Here is a 24,711-nt window from a genome sequence, read left to right on the forward strand (position 1 = left end):
TGAAGCCAACTGAGCCTCCGACGAAATCCACCAGAATGTGCAAACACTTCCCGCTGTAATCTCAGCCTCAGTGGGCAGAGAGCCAGCGACATCTGACGTCCTTCTGTTAAAGAGAAATGTTGAAAACTATGAGGAAATTGCACATGTTAAAATGTGTAAAAACAAAACTATGCAGTCAAAGTAGTTAACATTCTGTGAACATTAAAAAGGGCAAACAAAGAAACATCAGTTCAACGTCATAGTTTTATTGTTGCCAGATTTTCCATAGAAAAAATTCTACATTGTGAAGTACAGTCACAGTGTGATTTCTTTTTTTGTTATAATTACAGCATATACCAGCATCTTTAAATTCAACATCTTTGTACTCAACAGTCTAACAAATCAAATTAATTAGCATTTTCCAGTTTGACTGAAAAGACTGGAAGGAAAAATAACATTGCAGCAAAATGAAATACAGTTATTATTGCTCTGGCTGATTGTTCAAACTGTATACAAAAATCAAATCGAGACTCAAAACAACAACAAAAAAAATCTACAAATGTTAAATACAAACATTTTACAAAATCATTCAGGTAAGAATTACAGTTACAAAATTCTTTTTAACAATTTTAAGGCATCATAATGAAAATGATGAAAATATATTTCAGTGACTCGCTATTAAGGAATGCATAGATATAGTGCAGCACCTACAAATACACTTAAGCTTTTATTAGACAGGCAGCGGCATCACAGAGGTGAACATTTGGAGCCACTGAAACCCATGAGGTGACACCAAAACCAAAAGACGTAACTGGATTTAGGTGATTCGAATATGCTGTTGAAGTTCATGGGCTAGTTTAAAACTTTGTCAATATGGAGAGTTAAGGAATCACATGCTGATATACTTTGGTTTTTTATTTTGCAGTTTATATAACTAATTACCCAATATGCATTGACTCATACCAGTACATTTAACATTGTGAGTTCCACAACAATCCTGTTTTAATGTGTTATGTATGTATATATGTTAGGTGATTCATTGTTCTTCAACTAGGCTGGTTGTTCTTTTCCTTTAATTAGAAGGAGTACATTGATTTAGAGGAACAAAGCATTTATTGGGAACAAGTTTTCTCAACTTCAGGAGAGACCCTAGGCACCCACACATTTTCATTCAGTTATAAGAGTTAATTCAGACATAAAAGTTCAAGGTAACCCTTTGAAAATGGCTATGTTAGTTGTTCCCTCGCCGAAATCTAGCCTAACTTTCTTGCCAACATGGCTAGAACCAATGGATGCCTTGAGCACTGATCACACAGAAAATGTTTTAGCAGCTGGAGGAGGCTTTTTGTAATGGCTTTTCATGAGAATTTGCTCACAATTTCTATGTTGTGACACGCCTCGTGTTTCTGTGCTCTAGGCGCCTGGTGTATTTGCTGGAGCGCTCTGAACTCCTGAAGTTGAAAAAACCTAAACTCAGAGTGGAAAAGCGCCCCACGTCGTCTTTTTTCCCATTATCCAATTGGATGATCTGAGAGGCGGGCCTTCTGTGGTGGTCACGACAACAAGTTCACAGTTGGTAAACAATGGAGGAGAAACTGATGGTAGCGACTGCTGGATACCCAGAGCTTTATGGCCCGATGATAGACAGCAGGTTGTCAAACTGCCCCCGAGTCATCCTAAAATATGACTGTAAACTGCCATCATGGAGGAGAACCAACTGGACCAACTGGTTGTACTCACTGTAATCCATGCTCTTTTTTTTAGGGTCTCATGTACCCACACAAATCTCCGACCAACAAACTGCTGACAGTCTCTCACCCTCAACCAAAACTACAGCAAGTACCCTCTGCTTGCTCATTTTAGCAACTAGCTACTAATTACTGAGAAAAAAAAATGGTAGAGTGAATACATGGGAGGGTTAGTGTAAGGACGTGATGGAGTGGTTGCCTGACAACAATAAAAAGGCACCGCAAAAGCTTTTTTTTTTACCAGTTGCATTCAAAAAATGCTGCAAAATGCTTTATGTGTGATCGGGGCGTTAGGTTGTCTCACGTCACAAGAGACCACTACCTTTGTGCTAGCTCAAAAAAAAAAAAAGCATGCCAGAGCCTCTTAAAACAGTTATGTTGGCATCCTATTATTTTCACTAAGGGAACCGGCAATCGTGATACCCCACCCCACCTTGGGGGCACCACTGCAGACAGGAAGATATTTGGCCATTATTTTACTTTGAAAGACAGTTTCAAACTTGACCACATAAATATTCTGAATGTGTCCAAGTGTATGTTGAAAATCTTTTTGATGCAGTAGCTGACAAGGAATAAAAGATCTTATATTTTCCTTGGTAGCTGTAAACAAGGACCAAAGCTGTCGCCTAAGCAACAGAATAGCAATGAAACTGTCTATACGGTATACGATATTCTGACAAATGTCCCATCTGTCCTCAAAGTTATAGACCACAGAACCAAATGTCTGTTGCACCTCTAACAGGAAGCTGCTTCATACAGTGAACAATGACTAACATAACTAATCAAACCTTCCCACCAATGTGAGGTTTCTATCACATTTATAGTTTTCAACAGTGTGTTTCAGGTGCTATTAGTGTCATATTATAATTCTTAATTCCTAGCCTGTGTACCGTGTGACATTAAAAACGTGAGAATATATTTTGTTTTAAGTAAACAAACTCCACATTTCATTCATTACATATAATATGCAGTACTTAAACCATTTGATTTGGTTAGGCAAAATAACTGTGAGAAAACCAGCATAAGATTTAAAGTGTTATATTGCTTATAGTTTAATCATGAATGCACTCAATGTCAGTGTTTGGTCCATGTTTGTTAGTAGCCCTACCTAATGTTTGTGCACACTGGGGTACAGAAGTTTAGTGATTTGATGGTTGTGGCTACCAACAGGTAAACTGTCCAAACGAGTATTTTTGATTGTTCAGTCAAAACCAGACTTGGTACCGTAAGTGCTTGACTCAGAGTCTCAACCCTGAAATGGTTTGACATGCTGAATTTGTATCAAAAAATGCAAGAGGTATTTTTCATTTATATCTCTCTCTGCTTCCAGCTTAATGTCTCTCCTTGCATTCCAGTTACTGACTTTGTGCGGTAGTTAGTTTTCATATGTTGGAGTACTTCCAACTGTACCATGGAGAACATCAGTGTAGGTTGTAGACTGAAGGAAACACCCTGAAATGCAGAGGATGTTTTGTTTCCTTCCATTCACTCTGGTGTGGAAAATCATTTACCCGCTAATGTCAATATAATATATCAATACAATATATCATTAGGTCCTTGCACCCCTCCCTCCTTGTCTGTAGTGTGTACCATTCTGCCTTTTGGCTTTAACTCCCAGTCTACAAAGCAGCTAACCTACACTTCCTTCCATTTGTTTCCCTAAGCAGTGCTACATTTTCCCACCCTCATCCTGTCCCTGAAGTACTGTCTTAACAGGAGCTGGTCTGGAGGTTGCCCTCAGTGAGGATGGAGGTGATGGTGGAGGGGTCATACAGGCTGTCGTCGTCATCTGAGCTGAGGACCGATGAATCCAAAGCTGGGCGCATTGCTGCCTGGGTTTTCCTCCTGTGACACATAATCATTGACATTATTAATATCATCATTAGCTGTTGAAACACACTTTGATGTTTTATTCACGTGTCAGTGCTGCCAAGTGATCATAGTGCTCCCTCTGCTGGCAACAACATGCACTTCCTTGTTACTAGTGGGAGCATGTCTGGAATTTAATTTCCCCCGTGGTACATGAGTAATGTGCCTTTTTAATTTAATGAAATACCTGTTCACACATGGTGATTGCTGATTTGTTGTGAAATACTGCACCTCGGGGAGGTTATGTGAATCCCTACTTAGTGTGTGTAATTGTGTGTAACAGAAAAGGAATCTGGGTTCGCTGCTAATAACGTCATTTACACGCAGTTTTATTCCGTCTGTGCCATAGGAAGGAGGAGATGGTGTCTCTCCTTCTTACTCACTCGCACACATTGCTGTGATAATCTGGCTGTCAGGATGTGTCTTGCATAAGCGCACAGTGAGTAACAAATTGGATGAGAGACAGAATTGGATACAAAGAAAGGGAAATGCTTACTTGAGCTCAGTTTCCAGTGCTGTGACTCTGGCCTGCAGGGCTTCTTTGAGCTCCATCTGTTCCTCCATGTCTCTCTGGGCCTTCCTCCTCAGTCCATCTATCCTCTCCAGCTCAGTCTCTCCTTCGTCCACCTGCCTCTTCAGAGCTTTCACTCTCAGAGCAATCTGTAACACAGGATGAGGTTAAAGTGCAATTTTACTGTGTATGCATTTTATATTTACGTATTCCCATATATCAAGAGTAAATTCAAATATTGACATACAGTAGGAGGTGAATGTGTATACCTGGTCCCTTTGTTCAGTGTGTGTTTGTCTCTCCTCATCCAGTGTCAAGTTAAGTTCTTTTATTTTCCTCTCCAGACGTCGTTGAGACGCCAACACAGAGTTCTTCTCCCTTTACATGAATACAAGAGAAGAGCAGAGCATGAGAGATGTGAGCATGTTAATGAGCCATACTCCCTTCATCTCAACTGCTGCCAAAATGCCCCTGAGCGAGACATTTGCCACCTCATTGCTCTCATGAAGATGCTCTGTAGCCAGGTGTTAATGTCTGGCTTTACTTTACTCTCGGGTATGTGTGTAAGTGTAACTATATTACAGTGATGACTGTAGTTGTTCTTTTATCTCAGACATGTTAGGATGTTACATACTTTGACATGTTTTGGCAGAAACTTCCGCCTTCCTCAGAAGTGTCACTTGGTGGTGGTTATAATGTGTCTTTATCAGCTGATCTGTCAATCAGCCGATATTAGGGTGGCGTGACCGTCCTGTCAGTTTTTGACAGCCACCTGCTGTCCGTCCGTCCGCCTCTCCAGGATGCTGCTCCAGGTGTGGGAGAGCATGTATGCCCCCTTGTCCCTGTTCATTGTCCCTGGGCCCCGCTTCCTTAAGGGACAATGAACAGGAACGAGGGGGCATACATGCTTGCAGTGTGTGACCGTCCTGGTCATGCGTCCCTAATATCAGCTGATTGACAGATCAGCTGATAAAGACCCGTCACAACCACCACCAAGTGACATTTCTGAGGAAGACAGAAGTTTCTGCCGAAACATGTCAAGGTATGTAACATCCTAACATGTCTGAGATAAAAGAACAACTAAAGTCATTATCAGAAATTAAAGACATAATGAACACCATTGAACTATATTACAGTGAAGCTGCATCCACATTAATACATCCTCACTTTCCAATTGAACACCTATGGGATGTTATGTTTCGGTGCATCCGACGTTGCCAAGTACTGCCACACACTGTCCAGGAGCTCACTCATGCCCTGATCCAGGTCTGGGAGGAGATCTCCTAAGACACCATCCGCCGACTCATCAGGAGCATGCCCAGACATTGCTGGGAGTGCATACAGGCACGTGAGGGCTGCACTCGCTACTAAGTCACATTATGAGTTGCCGTGATAAAATTCACGCAAGTTGCATCAGCCTGTGATCTCAATTTTTTACTTTTTTTTTTTTTTTTTTACTTTGATTTTCAGTGTGATTTTAAATCCAGTCCTGGGTTGATGATTTTGGTTTCCACTGACCGTTTTAACGTCATTTTGTTCCCAACAAATTATACAATGTACATCAGTAAAGATTTCCAACTTCAATAATTTGTTCATCAAGATCTGATGTGCGATTTAAGTGTTACAATATTGGCTTCCAAAATGTAGTGGAGTTGAAGTCACATAAAATGGAAATATTCAAGTATACTTTCAAATTAGTGCTTTAGTACAGTACTTGGGTAAATGTACTACTTAGTTACAGTCCTTAGGTACATGTTAAAAAAAAAAAACAAAAAAACTTTGGGATCCACTGTTACATAATCCACTGTGTCTCAGCCAATGACAAACAGTATCTATCCACCAAATTCAAGGGAATCTGTTCAAAAACATATGAAATTCCCAGCTGTCAAACAAACAAACAAACAAACACACAAGGGTGAAAAAAATATGATCCAATATGAAGATCTAGTGGACTGCAGCATGTTTTCTATTTGTTACTCTGTACCTTTCCTCACACCGAAGGCGTTCTTCCAGCTCCTGGATCTTGTTCTCCAGCTGGGAGACTCCTGCTGAGGAGCGAGAATGGCCCTCCATGTCAGCCACACGACTCCTCAGCTCCTTCAGCTGCAGGGACGGACATGGACAAAGAGAAGGTCATCAATACCCAAAATACAACTGGGGCAGCAGGGTGGGTATGTTTTGATTGGATGAAACTCAGTTACTATTAATCAAAAAATGTCAGCAGACACATACGTTGTGTATGTGTTACATACGTGTCTCTCCATGGCGTTCTTGTCCAGCTCCAGGTCCTGTTTGGAGGATCTTTCCTGCATGAGCTCGGAGCGGAGCTGATCAATCTGGTCCCTGCTCCTGGCCACTCGGTCCGTCAGCATCTCCACGCTGCTTTTCTCCTCCTCCAGTTCCAACTCCAAACGCTTCAGCTTATCCTGATGGGGACAAGATGAGATCCACTGTATTAGACGATCAGTAGGGATGCACTGGTTGTAAAACTCTGGGCCAATTCCCATATTTAAGGTAACAATTTGGGTGCTGGCTGATAGCAAAGTTGTTTTTGCTGTTGTTTATTTATTTTTTCTTGTTAGTTATCTCCTTTTTTGTACCATGGAAACAAAGAAATCTTTAAGTAAGCACAAATTAAAATCATACAAATGTAACCTTCTTTCAAATGATTTTTTTTTTTAAAGAACTGCTTCAAGTCTTGTTACTATATAAAATATATCATAACTCTAATATGCTGAGGAAGCCAAATGGATGTAACACAACAGAAACACATGCTCAGAGAAGAGACTGTGTGTACTGGATTAGCCTCAGTGAGAGACTTATTGATGATGAGTTTGTACATGTGAGCATGTAAGTACTCTTGACCTGTTGTACTTCTTGATAAGGGAGTATATCTCTATCGACTTAATTATTACCTACATGTTATCTATAAACCATATTTTTGTTTGGTTTACAAATGAAAGTAAGAACTGTATAGAAACATGTCCAGAAATTTGCACAGACTACAGTGCATGCAGAGCACAGCTATTAACAGCACAGAGCCCTGAGGTCATAGTTTACTCTCCCAAACCATGGAGGCGAGCAGATGCACATATCTTACCTCCAGGATGCGAATCTCCCGGGCCTTCTCATTATGGCTGTTTTTGTTAGCCTCCATCTCTCCCTCAAGGTGGCGCAGTCTGTTGGTCAGAAGCTCTTTATCCAGCTGGTGGTTGTCTCTCTCCTCACATGCAAGCAGAAGCTCCTTCTTTTGTCGTGACATCTAGTTAGATTCATAATAATATTAGAAACAGAGATGCCAGTCTCAATTTCCATCATGAAATAAATATGTGTGGTTTTGCATGTTTGCATCGCACAGACCCATGAACACAACCAGCCAAGCATGCACCATGAATATTATGTGTCAAAACTATTGAAAACATTCAGACCAGACTTTCATAATAACAAACAAACAACTAGGCCAAGCAAGTCAGTGAGCATGCACACAAACACTCAAAACACAAACACACACCTCTTCCTCCAGTCTCCTTAGATTTACATGACTTCTATCCAGTTCACTCTTAGCGTCGCTTCCGTGACGTTGCGCCTCCTGCATTTCCTTGCGTGCCCTCTCTCTCTGCTCCTCCAGCTGAACCCTGAGAGTCTGCGCCTCCTCTCTTGAGGACATGGTCAGCGACTCATACTGACGGGAGACCGGGAGGGAGAGGGGAAAAAACAGAGGGTGAATTTTTTTTTTTTGTCCTGCGAGTGCTGTAAAGAGCAGTTGGGAGCTTTCATTTCTTTGCAAATGAATAAAAAGGATCTCCTCTGCTTACCTCTTTGTTGATTTTCTCCAGAGCTCTCTCCTGCTGTCGTTTGGCCTCCTCCAGCTGGTTGAGGGTTTGTTTGAGTGTCTCCTTGTCTTTCTCCGCATCCTCCACACGCAGGATAAGATCACGGTGCTCCTGGCTCAGTCGGGAAGCTTTTCTCTTGGCCTCATCTAGCTCAGATCTCAAGCCTCTCACCTCAGCGTGGAGGGCGATCTCTGCCTCTGAGCTCTCTGTGGCATTGGACTGCAGCTGAGCCTGAGGAAACCACAGAGGATGTCCAGTAATGCTTAAATATGTCTGCTGCTTCTAATGCACTGATGGTCAGTGCCACACTGTGGTGTGTGACCTACCTCTAACCGTGAGAGTTTCTCTTTGAGACGTGTGTTGGCCTCCTCCTGCTCCTGCTGGGCATCTTCGAGTGACTTAATGTCCTTCTGAGCTCTACTGAGACGTGTTTTACTGGCCTCCACTTCCTCCTCAGCTAATAAGAGTTTTTCTTTGAGCTGGGTAGCTTCACCTTGTGCCTCACTGACCTTCTGCTCCAGCTCTGAGATGACGGATGGGTCTGGGAGCTATTGGCAAAAAGACAAGGGAATGATGTTGGCAAAAAAATACAAAAGAGATGATGGAGATTAAACGCAAATCTCATCATTGTAATAACCAAAACTACCACATACACATCACCATGATTTGTTGTTTTTACATTATTAAAACTTCACTAAAATTTAAGTGATCCCTTCAGGGTGCTTCAGCTCCTCACTGTAAGATTTAACAAACCCGTTTGCTCTTCTCCTGGGCCTTGGTTATATCCTCTTTGGCCCTCTGTAATTGGTCCTTCAACCTGTCAATCTCATACTTCAGTTCTGCCTCCTGGTCCTGGTGAGATTTTTTTATGGAGATGACCTCCATGACCTTCTTGTCAAATGCCGTCCTCTGCTTCTCCACCTCAGACTTGGCCTTCTGTAGATCAGCACTGTATCGCTGAAGTTCCTGAACAAAAAAAATGACAATTTGATGGTTTGACTGCTTAATTTTTGTTAAACAGATCAGGCATCAGAGATCGTGTGTGTATGTTCACCTGGTTGAGAGTCTGTGAGTGAACAGGGTCGGGTATCTGTTGTTTCATGGTGCTCACTCTATCCTGGAGCTCCTTTATTTCCTCCTCAAACTCCTCTTTTTCCAGACGGGCTTGCAAGAGTCTAAACAGTGTACATTAAATACAGCTGAGTTAGACAAAATGTACCCCATAAAAGTATTGTCAGTACTGCTTGATTAGCTGATCCGCAGCAGTTGGATTGTACAGGTGAATCATGGCAGGTGAGCTTAATTCACTTTGATGTAAGTCAATAAACAAATAAGTCATTATTTAATCTTCAAACAACAGGAAATGAATCAGCATTTACATTTTACCATCTAACAGTCAGACATACTCACAGAAAACAAATCTACGACACATTTTTGCTAAACATAGAAATTTAAGGTCATCCACACCACCCTTTAGTTTTTGCTGACATACAGTTTTACGCTGTATGGACACATGAAGACCTAAATTGTGACTCAGGTTTTTCACACTTTCTTAAACACCAAACTCAAGGGCTTTTGAAGGACTTTCCAGGCCTTCTTCCTTCAAATTCAAGGACACAACACAGCATAGTTTGAGACACAGATTAATTATTTATATCTATTTTCAAAAACTTTGAAGGCCTTGATTTTTTCCCTACAATTCAAAACCTTTAAGGATTTTAAGGACCCGTGAGAACCCTGGTGACTGGTTTCCAGCACCAATTCTGCTCAACCACAGAACTAAATATGGTCCACATATCATTCCACTGGTATTTGAAGGTTCATGATACATATTTAAATATGGATTATGTAGACACTGTAGAAAGAATTAGGTCTGTCAGTGTGGATGACCTTGGAACTACAGTCACAGTTGTTAGCACAGCTAGCCACATCTACAGGTCTGCACATCTAAACACAAATGCTGTTCAATTAGTGACTCTCACGGTGTTTCAGTGCTGCTGGGCGGCTCTCTGACAGAGAGGGGGAGAAACATTGTAGAGTGAAAGAGAAAAGATGGACACACATTAGTAGTACAGCAGGTGCAAAGAACCATGAAAAGATGGTGACAAAAACCCATGTCCGAGTAAGCACTGGAGAGCCCAAAATCCAGGTGGGTTATAATGAATATACTCTGTGAGAAAGATATTAGAATAAACTCACTCTTGTTTGGTTGTTCGAAGTTCGTCTCTGGTGGTGTGAAACTGCTCCATCCAGTGGCTGCTCTCATCTCTGCAGTCTTCCAACTGCTGCTGTAGGGTGCGAACGGACGCATTCACACGCAACCGCTCTGCCTCGATCCCTGCGTGAGACTAAAATGCACCACAGAAGAAGAATTAGGGCATGTTGTAAATATCCCTAACATTTAATAGACATAAAAAACATACATAGACCTCTGCGTTTATTGAAGATACTATTTTCATTGAGGAGGTCAAGGTTAAAATGTTATGTCTTGCTGCTATGATAGTGCACCTGACCGAGCATGCTCAGTGCACCTGTGCATGCTGCATCTCCTCTGCAGACACTCCCATGTTAGTACTCTGACAGGTAGTGAAATCCACTCTATTGCAGGCAGCACTGGAAAAACACCACTTTGTCAACCTGAACCTACTTTGTTCAGTGTTTTTACTGGTTTAAATCACTCTGTCCATTTGTTTAAGAGAGGAAAAGAACTGAGCAGATAATTCAGCTTGGGGTAAAAACCCTCTGAACGTTTGGATCTTAAGTTATCAGAGAAAAAAGGTGAGGATATATTACAGTAGCAGGTCCTGGACTAGCGGTCTGTCTCCGACATGCCAAACACCGCCAGATAAATACGGATTTGTAACGTGAAACTGCTTTGTTCAGTGTTTTTACAGGTTTAAATCACTGGGTGTGCTTGTTCTGGAGAGGAAGAGATCTCTGCAGATAATTTGGTTCACAGTAATAATTTCCTGAGCAAGGACCATGGAGGGAATTGTAACCAAGACTTCATGCTTGGAGTATGGGAGAAGTTTCAGCTGGTTGCAATCTGCAATCCTCACCGCTACATGCGACTACATCCCACACACTGTTCCTTTCATTTTAGGAGAGTAACAGTATTCGTAGGTAAAAATTATATAATTATACATGAGGAAACATTTATTCTTATATAAATATGTATGTATATGTAGGGTTCATATTTCTCTCTCACAGCATTCATGTACCCTGTCAAAATATCCTTGAGTGAGATGTGGATGTGCTACAAGCTGACTCTTGTAAATCAATCTCAATAAGACAATCTACTAAAAGCCAAAATAAAAATATTTTAACAAAAACTTGATATATGTAGAAGTGGTTTCTCTGAGTTTACCGGAAGGGGTCTGTTGTTGTTGGACTGGTTTGACCCTTCTGGCCTTCATTTTGACTCATGTCAAATGAAAGTAATGATGAGCTGGCTGCTGTGTTCGTGCACACACCTGAGACACCTGCTCCATGCTGCTGCGGAGCTTCTCCATGTCGGTGCTGTACTGCTCTCTGAGCACCTCAATCTCTTTGTCGTGCGTGGCTACCTCTTCCTTCAGAGCTCCTTTGAGAGCAGTTAGCTCCCTCTCTCTCTGTCTTAGCGTCTCCTCCAGCTTCTGTTTCAGCTGGCACACCTCCATCAGTTGTGCCTGACAAGATATCAAGTCCTGCAGGGAACAGGGTACACACAATATTAACTTGATGCTTTTGATCTCTCAGCCTCCTGTTTGTACAGTATTGCTCATTTGTTTACACAAACCTTATACAGCTTTTTCTTAAAGGGACAGTTCACTCAATATTAAAAATATGTTTTTCCTCCTACCTGTCATCCTTTTTAATCAATCTAGATTGTTTGGTGTGAGATGCCGAGTAATGTTGTCTGCCTTCTCTTGAATATAATGGAACTAGATGGCACTCAGCTTGTGGTACTCAAAATTCATTTTAAAACTCAACAGCAATGTCTCTTTTCAGAAATCATGACCCAGGTACTCATAATAATCACAGACCTTGTTGCGAGCTGTTTCATGTAGGAACTACTTTCTTTCTGCACCCATCAACCATACCACTGCGCAGGAGGAAGCATGCATCTACACATGGCTCTTGAATATGACAGCCCGAGATGTAAATATTATTAGCGTCTACCTTGGATGAGGTATAATGTTAGCTGGCTCGGTGGTGCTAGGTGAAATAACAGTAGATGCAAGAGAGAAGGCAGATATCTCTATGGCGGATATCTGCAACACTCTGCAACTAACACCAAAATAATCTAGAGTGACAAATAGCACTACAGGTAAAAGGAAAAGTGTGTATTTATTATTTGGGGTGAACCATCTGTTTAACAGGAAGTTAATCTTGCTTTTAACTGCAAAACCTTTTCAGTTTAGTCTAGATTTCAGTCTCATCTTATTAAAAAAACCAGTAGTGGGTTGAGATAGTTTCTCCCTGTGCATCTGTGTGGGTTTATTTATGCGAGTGTGTTTCTGTAATACCGTCTTGTTGCCATTCTCTCTTCTCAGTTCATCCTGAAGCTCAGCCAGCTGGTCCTCCATTTCTCTGACCCGTGCCTCTGCGTTCTCCCTGTCCATACGCAGCTGAGTCAGCCTGCAGAGAAAAGAGGACATAAACACTGCTGAATGATTCTTTCAATTCATGTGACTATGGCACACTTGTTTGTCTTGTGAATAAGTTACAGTAACTGCTTGTTTTATGAAATTGTGAGGAGCATGTGCTTGAAAACAAAGTGGGCTTGTCAGGCAGCCCTCTCACTCCTGACCACCAAGACTCATAGACAATGGTACCATGCACCCTTCCTGCTTTCCCCTATCTGCGTGTGTGTTTGAGTGTGTACGCTGTCGTATCCTCACTCTGATTGTGTTTCATTTAATTCTTTCTTCTTCCGGTCCAGCATCTCCCGGAGCTGCAGATTTTCATCCAGACAGGACTCCAGCTCAGCTTTCAGAGTGGGATCAGAATTGCTAACAGAGTCCTACGCACAAGCAGACATGATGAATAAATGAGAGCAGTGAAACATTAGACATCAGGTAGCTCTGGTGGCATTAACAATGGGCTTTTAGGAAATGTTACAGCAAGCTTGCATTTGCCCACCGATCAATATGCATAAGGGATTAAGTTCTTAGGAGCTATTAGGGATTAAGACCTGCCCACCTTCCTTAAACCAACTCATAATGAGTCATTATTGAAGTTAGATTATTGTGTGTGTGCACCTTTGACCAGGCCAGAGGGCTTTAAGGATTAATGTGAGGATTAATCTGAAGCACACTCCAAGAAACCCCCCAGCGCTCCTGGTTAGATTAGTTAGAGACATAAAAACACTGAGGACAGCTTCGCACTCTCAACCAACCAACAGCTATTTTCCTACACTTGATAGTGGAGGGGGTTTTAGGAGACTTGGATGAGAGTCCTGATGTGTGTGGCATTGGATGTGCACCATGTAATCAGAGCTGATTTAAAGTGGCAGGTTACTCTACTAATGTGAACGTCTTCTGGTGGCAGCCAGCTCCAATCAGCCAAGTGAATTTAGAGAGGTTGGTGGGTCATTCGAGGCACTGAAATGTCAGCAACAACCCAAAACTTGTACATTCTTCAGTGTATTGCTGTCAGATATATTGATTTGTTGGTGTATGTTGAGTCTGAATATTTTAAAGGGTGTTCTACATCTAACATTTTCTGCAGCATCGATACATCGGTACCAGCTGCGCTTTCTTACTCTCATATTGTTAATGTTTACTACAGTCACTCTGCTGTTCTCTGCTACTAACCAAGAAAAGTTGTCATGTTATACCCTTGTTATATTTATCTTTAAATAAATATCTATGATTGTATGCCCTTAATGTCTATTTTTCCTTGTAGAATAGAGGTTTAATTCTCTGTCCAAGCCCAACTGAGCCCAACTTAACCTGCCTAGTTCGGGCAGAGCCAGGCGGGGCTGTCAGGTCAGGCTCTGGCCAATTTACCAGTGATTTTTTTTTATTATAAATAAGACTGGCAGTTCTCATGCATAAATGGCAGGGGCTGCCATGAACCAAATCACAAGAGGGGGACAGCGACTGAGAGAGAGGGAGAGTGACAGAGAGATCGAGCAATATAGTGGAGAACGAGGAGTACGCACGCGAAAGGAGCAGAAAACGAGAGCAAGAGAGAAAGGGGGGGGTTGCAAGGAGACTTAGTGGGCAATGTTTGCTTCTGACTCCCCAGCAGCTGCCCGCTCTGCTGAGTACTGAACTATTATTATGACTACTGAAATAACAGAAGGAAGAAAAGGAAGAAGTGGTGGTGCAAGAAAATAGTCCCTAGCCCTTAGCTTGTAATACATGTTTTAATAATAAAAATGTATGTATTTTGTTGTTGTTGTTGTTTTGGTTTTTTTAACACTAGAAAGTCGACTTTTTAATGGGTTCGGGCCCAAAACTTCTGCCGTGGTTCGTGCTCAAGTCAGGCTAGGACAGACACTGCGCAGGTTCATATAGGGTCGACATTTTTGTGGCCTTGATCAAAGCTCTATCATGATATCTATCCTGGCACTGAAAGAAATTCCAGTATTGTTTATGAATGTAAAATTGTCCTATCCACTTAAGAAAAGCGTAGAGATAAATTTCAGCACTGCTAATAACCTACTGTTAGTATTTGGATGGCTATCAATATAAAAAAAAAAATCTATGCTCTCACATCTTTATTTCTACTTTACTTACCCTTCTCTCCTCCTGCAGGGCAGTTTGTAGTTCAGCCATCTTCCTTTTAAGCTCCCTCTTTTCTCTCATCCATTCTTCCTGAGGTCTTTCTTTAGGCTGTTGAAGACGAAGATAAATGGAGACAAAGATGTAAGCAGCTTGCTCATACTATGTCTTTACCTGACGTATAAAACAGGCAGAAACAAAGCCTTATAGAATTACATACAAACCTTGAGAGTCTGTATCTTCTGAAAGATGACCTTGACTTTGTGCTTGATGACGACATCACTCTCGTTGCTCCTGAGAGAAGGTGAAAATGGTCAAACGTACATGACAGTTATCATTCATCACCAGTGCATTATGATAACGAAATAAAACCTCCACCCTAGGTGTAGGTCCATACCCTTGTCTCAGGATGTTGTATATAGTCTGCATGACCTGCTCCTCCTCGCTGTTCACCTCTGTACTCTGACCCTGGTCCAGCAAAAGGTCAGGAGTCACCTTGAGACATAGATCAGAAAACTACTCTTGCAATGTTGCATGCTACGTGGTGTTTGGAGCTCACTAAAAATCAGTGGTAATGCTCAGCTATTAAATATTTTATTCTTACTTGTGCCTCAGTCAGAGTGGCCTGCGGCGTCTCAGCAGCAGCGTATCTCCCTGGTGAAGTCCAGTGATTAGCCGAGTGTCCTGGAAATTTGGTGACAGCAGGCTGGCTGCGTCCCAGGCTGCTATGAGTTGAGGACGGAGGTGAGTTGTAGGGGTTGGGGGTGAGGAGAGGAGATGTAGCTCTGGGATCTTGCTGTTGGGGACGGAGTCCTCTCTGTTGGCTTTCAGTGTTACCACCGTCAAACCTGTTTATTTGTCTGTTGACAGGAGTTTGTCTCTGATTTGTTTGTTGAGGAGGGGCAGGGTAGGACTGACTGCTCCTCACTGACCCCACTGACCCGTTGAGCCCAGCTTTGTACGAACCATCCCACATATTCCGTTCCATGCTCCCCTCTCTGCTACTGACACGCTGAACCTGCTCTCTGTCCCCCCTTACCCCAATTCCTCCATCCAGATTCCCATAACTTCCAGACTTCCCATCTCCTGGTGGCCTGGACAACTGAAAATCCTCATTGCCTGCTCCTCCCTCTCCATCTCTTTCCAGCAGTGACCCATGGGACTGTGCCCGGCGTAGTGCCCCTCCCTGCCCACCTCCTACATCTGCCCCCTGTGTTCCTGGTTCTGCCTTCTCTCTCCTCCGGGGAAGGCTACTGTAACCAGGGTGGCCCTGGGTCCTGAGCTGAACCCCATACGAGTCTCCTTTCTCTCCGTCCTTCAGGACCACATATGGCTGGCCAGCGATGCCCTGCACCCTGACCGCCACACCGTACTTGGAGGTGGTCTGGGTCTTGGTCTTGGGCTGTGGCCCAGGCTGCCCCCCGCCAGTGTCATAGAGGTCATTGATGAAGCGGATCTGGACACCGTAGTCCACTGGGGTCTTGCGACCTGAGGACGGTGTGCTCATGCTGGTAACACAGAACAGGGCAGGGTAAGAAGAAGAAGAAGAAGAATGCATTTATGTGGTTAGGTCACACATAAGAACAGAGCTTTTACATACAGTATTTGCTTTTGTTAAGTATTTTCATTCAGCTTTTTATTTATGTATAATAGGGCTGGGCAACATGACAATATATGACATGGAAAGGTAGAGATGTGTCCACCAGTAGAGGTCTGGCAATACTGTTTCTTCTGTGGGAGCTAGCGTTTACGCTACCATTAATAGCTATCTTCGTTTCAATTCAAATTAAATAGAATAAATAAAACCCTGTACCAGCAATGTTTGTTTATGCTATGTGTTTACTATCAGCCAATATATCATTAGCAGATTTTTTAAAATTCCATATACTGATATTAGTCGAGTGAACCTGAAGAAGCCACGGGTGAAGCGCGTTATTCGCTCTAAATAAAATCACAATAATTCAGTGTGCGGTGGTTTATGCTGATGATTTTATTGAAGATGTTCCTGTGGCCAACTAGCACCTGATCCTTGAGACTAGCTGTGCAGAGGGAGCTCTGTTTACAGATATTAGTATTGGCCTTGTCTCGCATGGCCAGACTCTCAGCAGCACTGTCATCATCATATCATCATTTTGCTATAGGGGAAAAAATGCTCTGGTATGTCTGTATTTCTTTAAACCAATCACAACTGTATTGAGCCCACGATGCAGCAACGGTACCCATGCAAAATCGTGTTACATTTGCACATGAGGAGGTTAGCACTGTCATTATAATAGGTAATTCTCAAAAGAAAATGCCACCAACAACAGTAGGCCTAACAGACACATGTCAACCCTGTGATTCAACTTAACTAATAAAAAAGAGAAACTTAATAGAATAAGGGTGAAGCCTGACTATACTTTAGCTCTGGAGGAGCTCACTGGACCTGTAAAAAAACCAAAGTCGATTTGCTGGCTGCATGTGGCACTTGCAGAACAGAACATTATCACGATGGTGTCACAGAGGCTCGTGTGCAGTGGAACGGATCGGTAAATTGCTGAAGGCAATGTCACGGGCGCGTGCTGCTGCAGGGATAAAAAGATGTGACAAACCAACTCTGACTGACCATGTCAGAAAGCAGATCAACATCAGGAATGAGAGTCTTGCGAGATTAAGTCTGGGTTTCTCTGAGGTGTGTTCACAAGTTGTTTTATAGGTTGTAAATCCTTGTGACAATTTCCAGAAACAACAAAACAGGTTTGCCTTATTGCACAATCCACATCTTCACTAAAACGTGCTATTTTTTTCAGTTGTTAGCTCGGAGGTTATTGTTGTTTCCCATAGCAAAGGGGATTTTAAAAACCTAACACGCAGATAGCGGAAGGGGGGAAGGAATGCTGGCCTATATAGCCAGGCAATGGCAAGTTTATAAGGTGCAGCTTATATCTGGTGAGTCAAACTAGTAATGGCCTGATAAACTCAGTATCGCTTAGACTACGCTCACAGTAGCACATTCAGGGACGTATGGGTGAAAAGGACATTATGATCAATAGCCAGGTTAACACAGAACTGCAGAGAAACAGCGAGGAAATCTAAGAATACCTAAACATTAATTCACATGCAACCCTGAAATGTCAAAACCTTGTTAGACAAAGCGCTTTGAACAATAACAAGGACATAGATTTATAGCTAGTAACACTTAGTTTCTGCCTCTTTGGCTGCTTGTGTGGACTTTGTGCTCTGTGCACTCCATTAGTCATTAACCTGAAAGCACACACCCACATATCACTTTCCACTTGTAAGGACCAACAAAGCCTTTCCCAACTTTTGGAAGTTTCCCAGCCAGATACTAAACCTAATTCCCACTTCAAAACTTTGACAGCTTGAATAAAGACCACAGCAACTAGTACGGACCTTTTCATTCTTTCACTCTGTAATTTCTCCACTTTTGAGTTTTTCTTGACTCCCTAATCCTCCCTTTTCCTATACTTTGATAGCTCTTGATGAGTAATTCTGAAACTATTTGTATCTCAACTGATCATACGTCACAGTTTAATGATAAGTCACTGTCAGCCTTATGCGTCACTCTCAGTAATATAAAGTACTTAAGTGAACATTCCTGATGTTACCTTGACTGACTGAACATGCCTTTTGTTAGGTCAAACTGTAGGATCTCACCCCCCATGTCCATTACACTGGTATGGTTCATTAAATTCACATCAAACCTGTTACAACACTCCCTCCCTGACCTCTGCACCTTTTATTTCCCCTCCACAGCTTTCCATGGTGAGAGACAGAAAGTGGGCTGGGAGAGTGAAAGGGGGGTGGAGTGAGACAGAAAGAGAGAAAAAAGAAAACACTCCGCTTTTCTTCTCTTATCAGTGCGTTGTGTGATAAAATCCAAAGTCAAGCTGTTCTGTGCGCAACCCTCCCCCCTGCGCGCACACAAAGGACCGACTATGAAAGTAACCATCTAACAGATAACTAACAAATGCACCCATGCATTATTGAACGCCTACACGTGCATTTTCATATTTCCATGCAGATTTTGAAGGTTGTATGACGCAGCACAGACTAATCCAAGCCAGGAAAAAGATACAGTCAGCAAAGTGAGCCAGGACGGATAATCTTATATGTCCCTGCTGTGGAAGCGAAAATGAATACATGAAACAACTTTGGAGCGAAAATAGGTGATGGAAAATGTCTGGGCTGGCAGTGTGCGAAGCAACACGACATCAACGACCTTTGAGGATATCTGTGTGCTTGTGGTGCGTAAGCATCGTCCGCAGATAGACCTGCTCATCAGAGGTGCACAGCTAGTCGAGTTTTTTTTTCCCTCCACCCTTTGGGAACCACAGAGGAAGCACCATGTCACAACACATTTGTGCAGTCAAGCATGATGTCTGCAGCGCACTGTCTTCACTGCAAGGTCAAGCATGACATGCACTGACGAACGTGCCATACGAGGGCAATGTCCATTGATTTCATGGGAAACTGAAGCAGGGAGCTCTGTAGAGCGTAAGGGTGCCAAACTGACTTACAGTACAATACTAACAGGACGTTTCTCTGTTACTATCTGTTAATCTGCATCTCCTCATCAGTTTAATTTTTGTATGTCACTGAGGAAGAATGCCGAAGAGGGGCAGGGATGAGGGGGAACCCATCCTATTGTCCAGTTGATGTGGGGCGGAAAATGAGGGCAGCAATTCTGAGAATGCCAAAACCATCCCCGTGGTCTTTCATTTCCTCCCTTGCACTGTTTATCTGAATCTATTTGTTTCAACACTGACATTTTTGTCCCCATACGTTCTCCCTTCTAGGTTTCTCCACAAAGTTATTTTTTTCACACCTCTCTAAAATAAACATCCTTTTCCATATTGAAAGTAGGATATCAAACAAGTTCTTCTGTAATCTATTTGGTTATACAGTGGCTGTGCTGTCATATTAAAATGTCAGTCACACCTACTGTAACTGCTTTCTTTATTTGAAAGCAACACGGTGTGTGACTCTGTATCCTTTAGGGCTGAAATGATAGTCAATAAATCAATAGGCAATTAAATGGTCATTATTTTCTAGTTCCAGCTTCTCAGTTGTGCAAATTTGCTGCTTTTTTCTTCTCTAATTTTTTGATTTATGGTTATGCTAAGACATTTTATGGATTAAACAAAGAATCAATAAATAATAGGAGGATTCATTTATCATCGAAAAAAGCATCAGCTGCAGCTCTAATATTCTTATAGTGGGCTACACGCTCTCAAGCAAAGGTCTCTAACTCATGCTTGTGTCATTAATAGGATGTGACTTCAACAACAAGCTTTTGCAGGCTTGCATGCCCAACTATCTGGTGCTTTTTGACTCCGTTGCCAGTTATGGTACCCTGCAGTTATGCTGACGGGCTCTCTGTCTCGGGCCTCAAATTGAATTCCCGCACACTAAATTGAATTGGAGCCGCTTCCCTGTTAAGATCCGAGATGGAATGGAAAATGTAATTAGGAGATTAGAGCGGGTGTGGAGAGAAATGAAACAACAGCAATGTGTGGAGTCATGAAAGTGCCTCTGCTGACTCACAGAGTCAGCATGGTTCATGTGATCAGATCATCTCTGGCCTGGCCTAAAACTGATACAGCTGGAGACAGCAGCAAAGGCTGAATGCTTTCTGAGTCTTAACTTTTGTTTGTGCTGCATTCACTATAATATAAAAATGTATCATCCTACATACTGCAATGTATCTACTTACAGTATCAGTACATGAAGTGTTTTTAGGAGGGGATGTACAATGCATTAACAATCATAAACCTGTCAAGTTTTTTATTGAACTAATTGAAAGTTGAATCATTCTTTACAATTCCTCAAGCTGTATCTTGCATCTGCTGCGGATGACTGAGAGAAATGAGGTTGAAAGTGCCAGTGAAAGCACGTAAGTGGACCTTGAGTTAAGGTTTTTATGTCAAACTACTATTTTCGAGGTTAATGACAGAGGGAAAAGCAGCAAATACACATAAATAAAAAGAACAAAATAAATGCATTTTGCCATGATATTACTTTAAGTAATTCATCAATCACTAAAACAGTTGTCAAATAATTTAATTCAATTGACTATATCACTTAATCGACTGTTTATGCACTAGTAAATGGCGCACTACTAAGCAAATATGGACGAGCTGTAAAGCAGTAGTTTGTCCCTTTTCTTCCAGGTGAATCGTTAAGTTTTGCAGGCATAATAACCTAGAAATTAGATACATGTAGGTGTAAGTAACAGCGATGGACAGTAACAGCAGCTCCATGCCTTTTGTGTCCTCTAAGGACACGCAGCCTCTCAGTCCTCAGGGTGCTCTCCCTCCTCTCTATTACATTCTTGACATAAAACCAGGCCCTCTTCCTCTCTGAAGCGGTCAATCTCTCCTCCAAACTCACCACTACTCCTCTTTCACGCTCAAACAAACAGCCATTTATTCCTCTTTTCAATTCCAGAGAAGTTCATTGGCATAACAAAGAGATACTTCAGTGTTACCAAATAGTAAACAAATGACACCATATTAGGAGCACATAAATACACCCCTCCCTTACCCTACATTCCAGACACTTGTTACGCTCTGTCCTTTCACACACACAGGCCAAGAGTGTGTACGTGTGTGAGAGAGGTTGATTTATGGGAACTTATCTACATACTGCAGTATGTGCACCTGTAACATCAGACTAACCTTTAACACTTTGTCCAGAATTAAAGGATTACTTTGGTATTTTTCAACCTGGACCTTATTTTGCCATGTTTTTGTGTGTGTAATTCCTGAATGGAGACAACAGTTTTTATAATTGGCCTAGTGTTGTGTGATAGCAGCAAAACAGGCTGCAATGTAAAGTAAATGGACAATGAGGCACTGTCAATTACGACGACTGAAAGTGCTTGTTTTTTGAACCGACAAGCTCAGATTGTTATCAGAACTGTCTGACAACGTTATGGAAAGAATCTGTTTTTGATGAGCCAGAAACACCCCAAAATTGCTAGCCAAACCAACCAAACTCCATTTGAATGAACAATCAATTTTTCATCATGAAACACACTTCATTTTGAGTTGACAGAAACAAAATAAAACTCACAAAAGCCGTCTTCCTTCATTATTACATTGTTCCAATTATCTCTGATTTGGTTGAATTAAACTCTTAATCCATCCCGTTTGATGTCAAAATATGCTGCCTCTATACACATGTAAATTACTGTTTATTTAAAAGAACTCTGGGAGCTTTGTTGAGGGCGATTTTGGGTCTGTTTTTGGTTAAACAAAAAGGTCTATCTCTGCAAGGATCCTTTTCATAATATTGGTGGACACTTAGAATAAAGACCTGAGCCTGTCAGTGGACAAATACCCAGAGTGGTAACACTGCAGCCTATTTCACCACTGCAGCAGTCTCTGTCAATACTGGACCAACTTCAAAAACTGAAATGCCTAAGGTGCCCTTTAAAATGTGCTACTAGCTTTCTCCCCACGTTAATTCTGTTTTAAAAGGACACTGTGTCAGCATGGTCAGTGGCTTAGCAAGTGCAGTGCTGTAATTATTCAATTTCATGACACAATCCATGAGCCTTTCCCCACAACTCAAAACTATAATCTGCACTTCTTACTTGCCTGCATCATCAGTTTCATCGGACTCAAGATTAATAGTGAAGAGAGCATCTCTTAATCACAGACATGCTCTTCGAGATGTCCCTCAGAGGTTGCAGAGAATACATGTCAGGCTAGCATAGATTCAAAGCCTTAAAGCATTTTAAATATAGTTGCATACAGCCCCTTGTGTCCTAAACACTGTCTCTGAGGTCTTACAGTTGTTTGTCTCTCAGTGCACAGTTCACCCTGGTAGCAGGTAACGTTAGGCCACCTGTTTTGGTAGTGAAATAGCTACTGAATGTAAGTAACGTTACTTCCGACGTTAAACTATCTTTAAAAGTCTTATATTCAACTTCCATAAACGAGTGGTCACATTTAAAGTACTTAAACGTTTAAAAGAAACACCCGTCCCATGTATTTCCCATCACATTAACAGGCAAGTTATCCTGAGGTAACGTTAGCTGAGAGCACTGGTCACTGTTAACCCTCGAACCATCATCAAACTGACGTTAGCTACCAAGCTAACGTTAAACTGCCAAACAGATACCCAAGGTAATAGATTACTGTAAGAAATGATGACAGAACTAACTTACAGGAAGTAATAAGCGTCACATAGTGGACAAAAACATCCCACAAAGAGCCTAACTGTCTGACAGCTCGTGTGTCTGCTTTTAGCTGTCTGGCTATGTGAAGTCCAACACAACAAGCGTAAAGTTACCTTTTACTCTCAAGTTTTCCCTCTGCTTCTCCTCGACACTTCGCTTCCCTGGTGTCGGTGATAATTCAAACGTTTTCCATCAAAGTCCACGCAGAAAAGTGGGTGGAAAGAAACAACTCCTACGCAAATTAACACGGCAACAAGTTCATTTATGCGGCGACTGCAACCTGTTACCTTTGTCGGGGATGTAACCGTCCCGCCCAGCCTCCCCAAAGAGAGCACTGTGATTGGACGAGCATGCTGGCGTGGGCGGGGCTATAGATAGTGGCTACGTTCGCCATTGGTGAGATCCATGCGTCACTCATTCATTGTGCTGGACCACTTTTTGACCTTTATGCTGTACAACGGAAGCCCGTATTTTTACTTTACATGAAATAAACAAAAAACTATCGGTAGACCCTGACAGACAAACATTGTTCAGGACCTGCGTTGTGGACGAAGGCGAATACAGACTGGTGTCTCCGTGTGTTGTTTCTCTTCATATCACCAGTAGATGGCGCAACTATCTATCAGCTGGTAGTTCAGCAGCATCATCATTATCCAGAACACTTGTCAAAAAGCTCCAACCCTCTGCTGCAAGTGCATGACCTCCATTAACTAACTACAGTTGAAAGAGTACATGCAATGTCCTACTGTTGTTTTATTCTAACTATTTTATTATTTAAATACTTGTTTATTTGACAGGGACAAATTTAAAGACATTGCCTCATATCTAAAATACAAAGTAGATGCAATGCATACAGGTTTCTAGCCATGGCTGATTTGCAACCCATGTCCCTGGTTAATCTTCTAGAGTCAAAACAGTGAGTGTAAGATTACTGATCATGGAGTAATTCAACACAACATATACAGTAAAATATGAGTAAGAGGTCTGTGTGTGTTTGTCTCTATGTGTACATGTCCACACCTATGTCCATGCATTGTGCTTAACACACATGCATGAACATGCCTTTATATGTGTGATCAAAGATTGTGGTCTGCACAATCAGTGTTCACAGGTTTGCTTTAGTTTCACCCATTGCTTTACATGTGTGTTAAAAACCTTGAGTTGATGGGATGTTTTTCTAGAGTTACTCTAAAGATGGTGATGATAAGATGGTGCTTAGCTTCCGTGCTGGAATATTAAATATGATTGGTCTAAAGAAAATCTGTTCATGATTTCATAATTGTTGTTTGTGGCATGTTGAATGTTGTCTGTCATACACTGATATGGCTGCATTTCTTGGACAAGATACACTTTTGAAAAAGATATTTAAAATCCCAGTGTTGCCTGTAAATCAAATACCCATATTGATTACTGCATTACAAATTACAAAAATAAGTGCATAAACAAATAAGGCAAATGATAATTCCTTAATATTTGGGCGATTCACTACAAATTGCTCCAAATTGCAGAGCTGACCAACCCAACTCCACTGAACTTAATTCATATATACCTAACACCTTCCTAACAACTATGCAGCAGAGTAAAATAAAAAAAAGAAGCATACAAAAATAGATAAAAACAAAATAAATTAAAATGTTGAAAATCAGTCAATAAAAGTCTATGGACTTAAAAAAGTAAAATACAATGACAATAAATAGATAAATAAAATTTAAAAAAATAAAAATACTGAGAGGCAGTGAGATCCACAGTTTAGGGACATAAATACAAAAGCACAAATATGGTTTCAGATGTAGTGCAGTGGACAAGAACAAACTTCAAAAGGGACTTTTTAAATTCGTTTGTGTAATAACTTTTCATAGACTTCAGATGC

The 24,711-nt window shown here is 41.6% G+C and overlaps 1 protein-coding gene across 2 annotated transcripts; it reads right to left on the minus strand.

Annotated features, from left to right (window-relative positions):
* Window positions 1–234: 234 nt before the first annotated feature.
* On the minus strand, window positions 235–23,142 carry LOC125893290 (cingulin). 2 transcript variants are annotated; one of them, XM_049583871.1, is made up of 20 exons: window positions 22,955–23,142; window positions 15,258–16,161; window positions 15,051–15,121; window positions 14,878–14,947; window positions 14,669–14,764; window positions 12,824–12,945; window positions 12,449–12,560; window positions 11,414–11,626; window positions 10,140–10,288; window positions 8,995–9,115; window positions 8,694–8,906; window positions 8,267–8,488; window positions 7,923–8,171; window positions 7,619–7,789; window positions 7,208–7,369; window positions 6,360–6,533; window positions 6,092–6,210; window positions 4,377–4,485; window positions 4,093–4,256; window positions 235–3,572 (listed from the first exon to the last, which is right to left on the minus strand). In XM_049583871.1, exons 2-20 carry the CDS (start codon window positions 16,158–16,160, stop codon window positions 3,437–3,439), a joined length of 3,576 nt encoding a protein of 1,191 aa, XP_049439828.1. In that variant the 5' UTR covers window position 16,161; window positions 22,955–23,142; the 3' UTR covers window positions 235–3,436. The 2 variants fall into 2 exon arrangements, with proteins under 2 accessions (XP_049439828.1, XP_049439827.1); XM_049583870.1 differs by having other exon boundaries at window positions 15,051–15,148.
* Window positions 23,143–24,711: the final 1,569 nt, after the last annotated feature.

Source organism: Epinephelus fuscoguttatus, linkage group LG8 (assembly GCF_011397635.1).
Source record: "Epinephelus fuscoguttatus linkage group LG8, E.fuscoguttatus.final_Chr_v1".
Lineage (NCBI taxonomy): Eukaryota > Metazoa > Chordata > Actinopteri > Perciformes > Serranidae > Epinephelus > Epinephelus fuscoguttatus.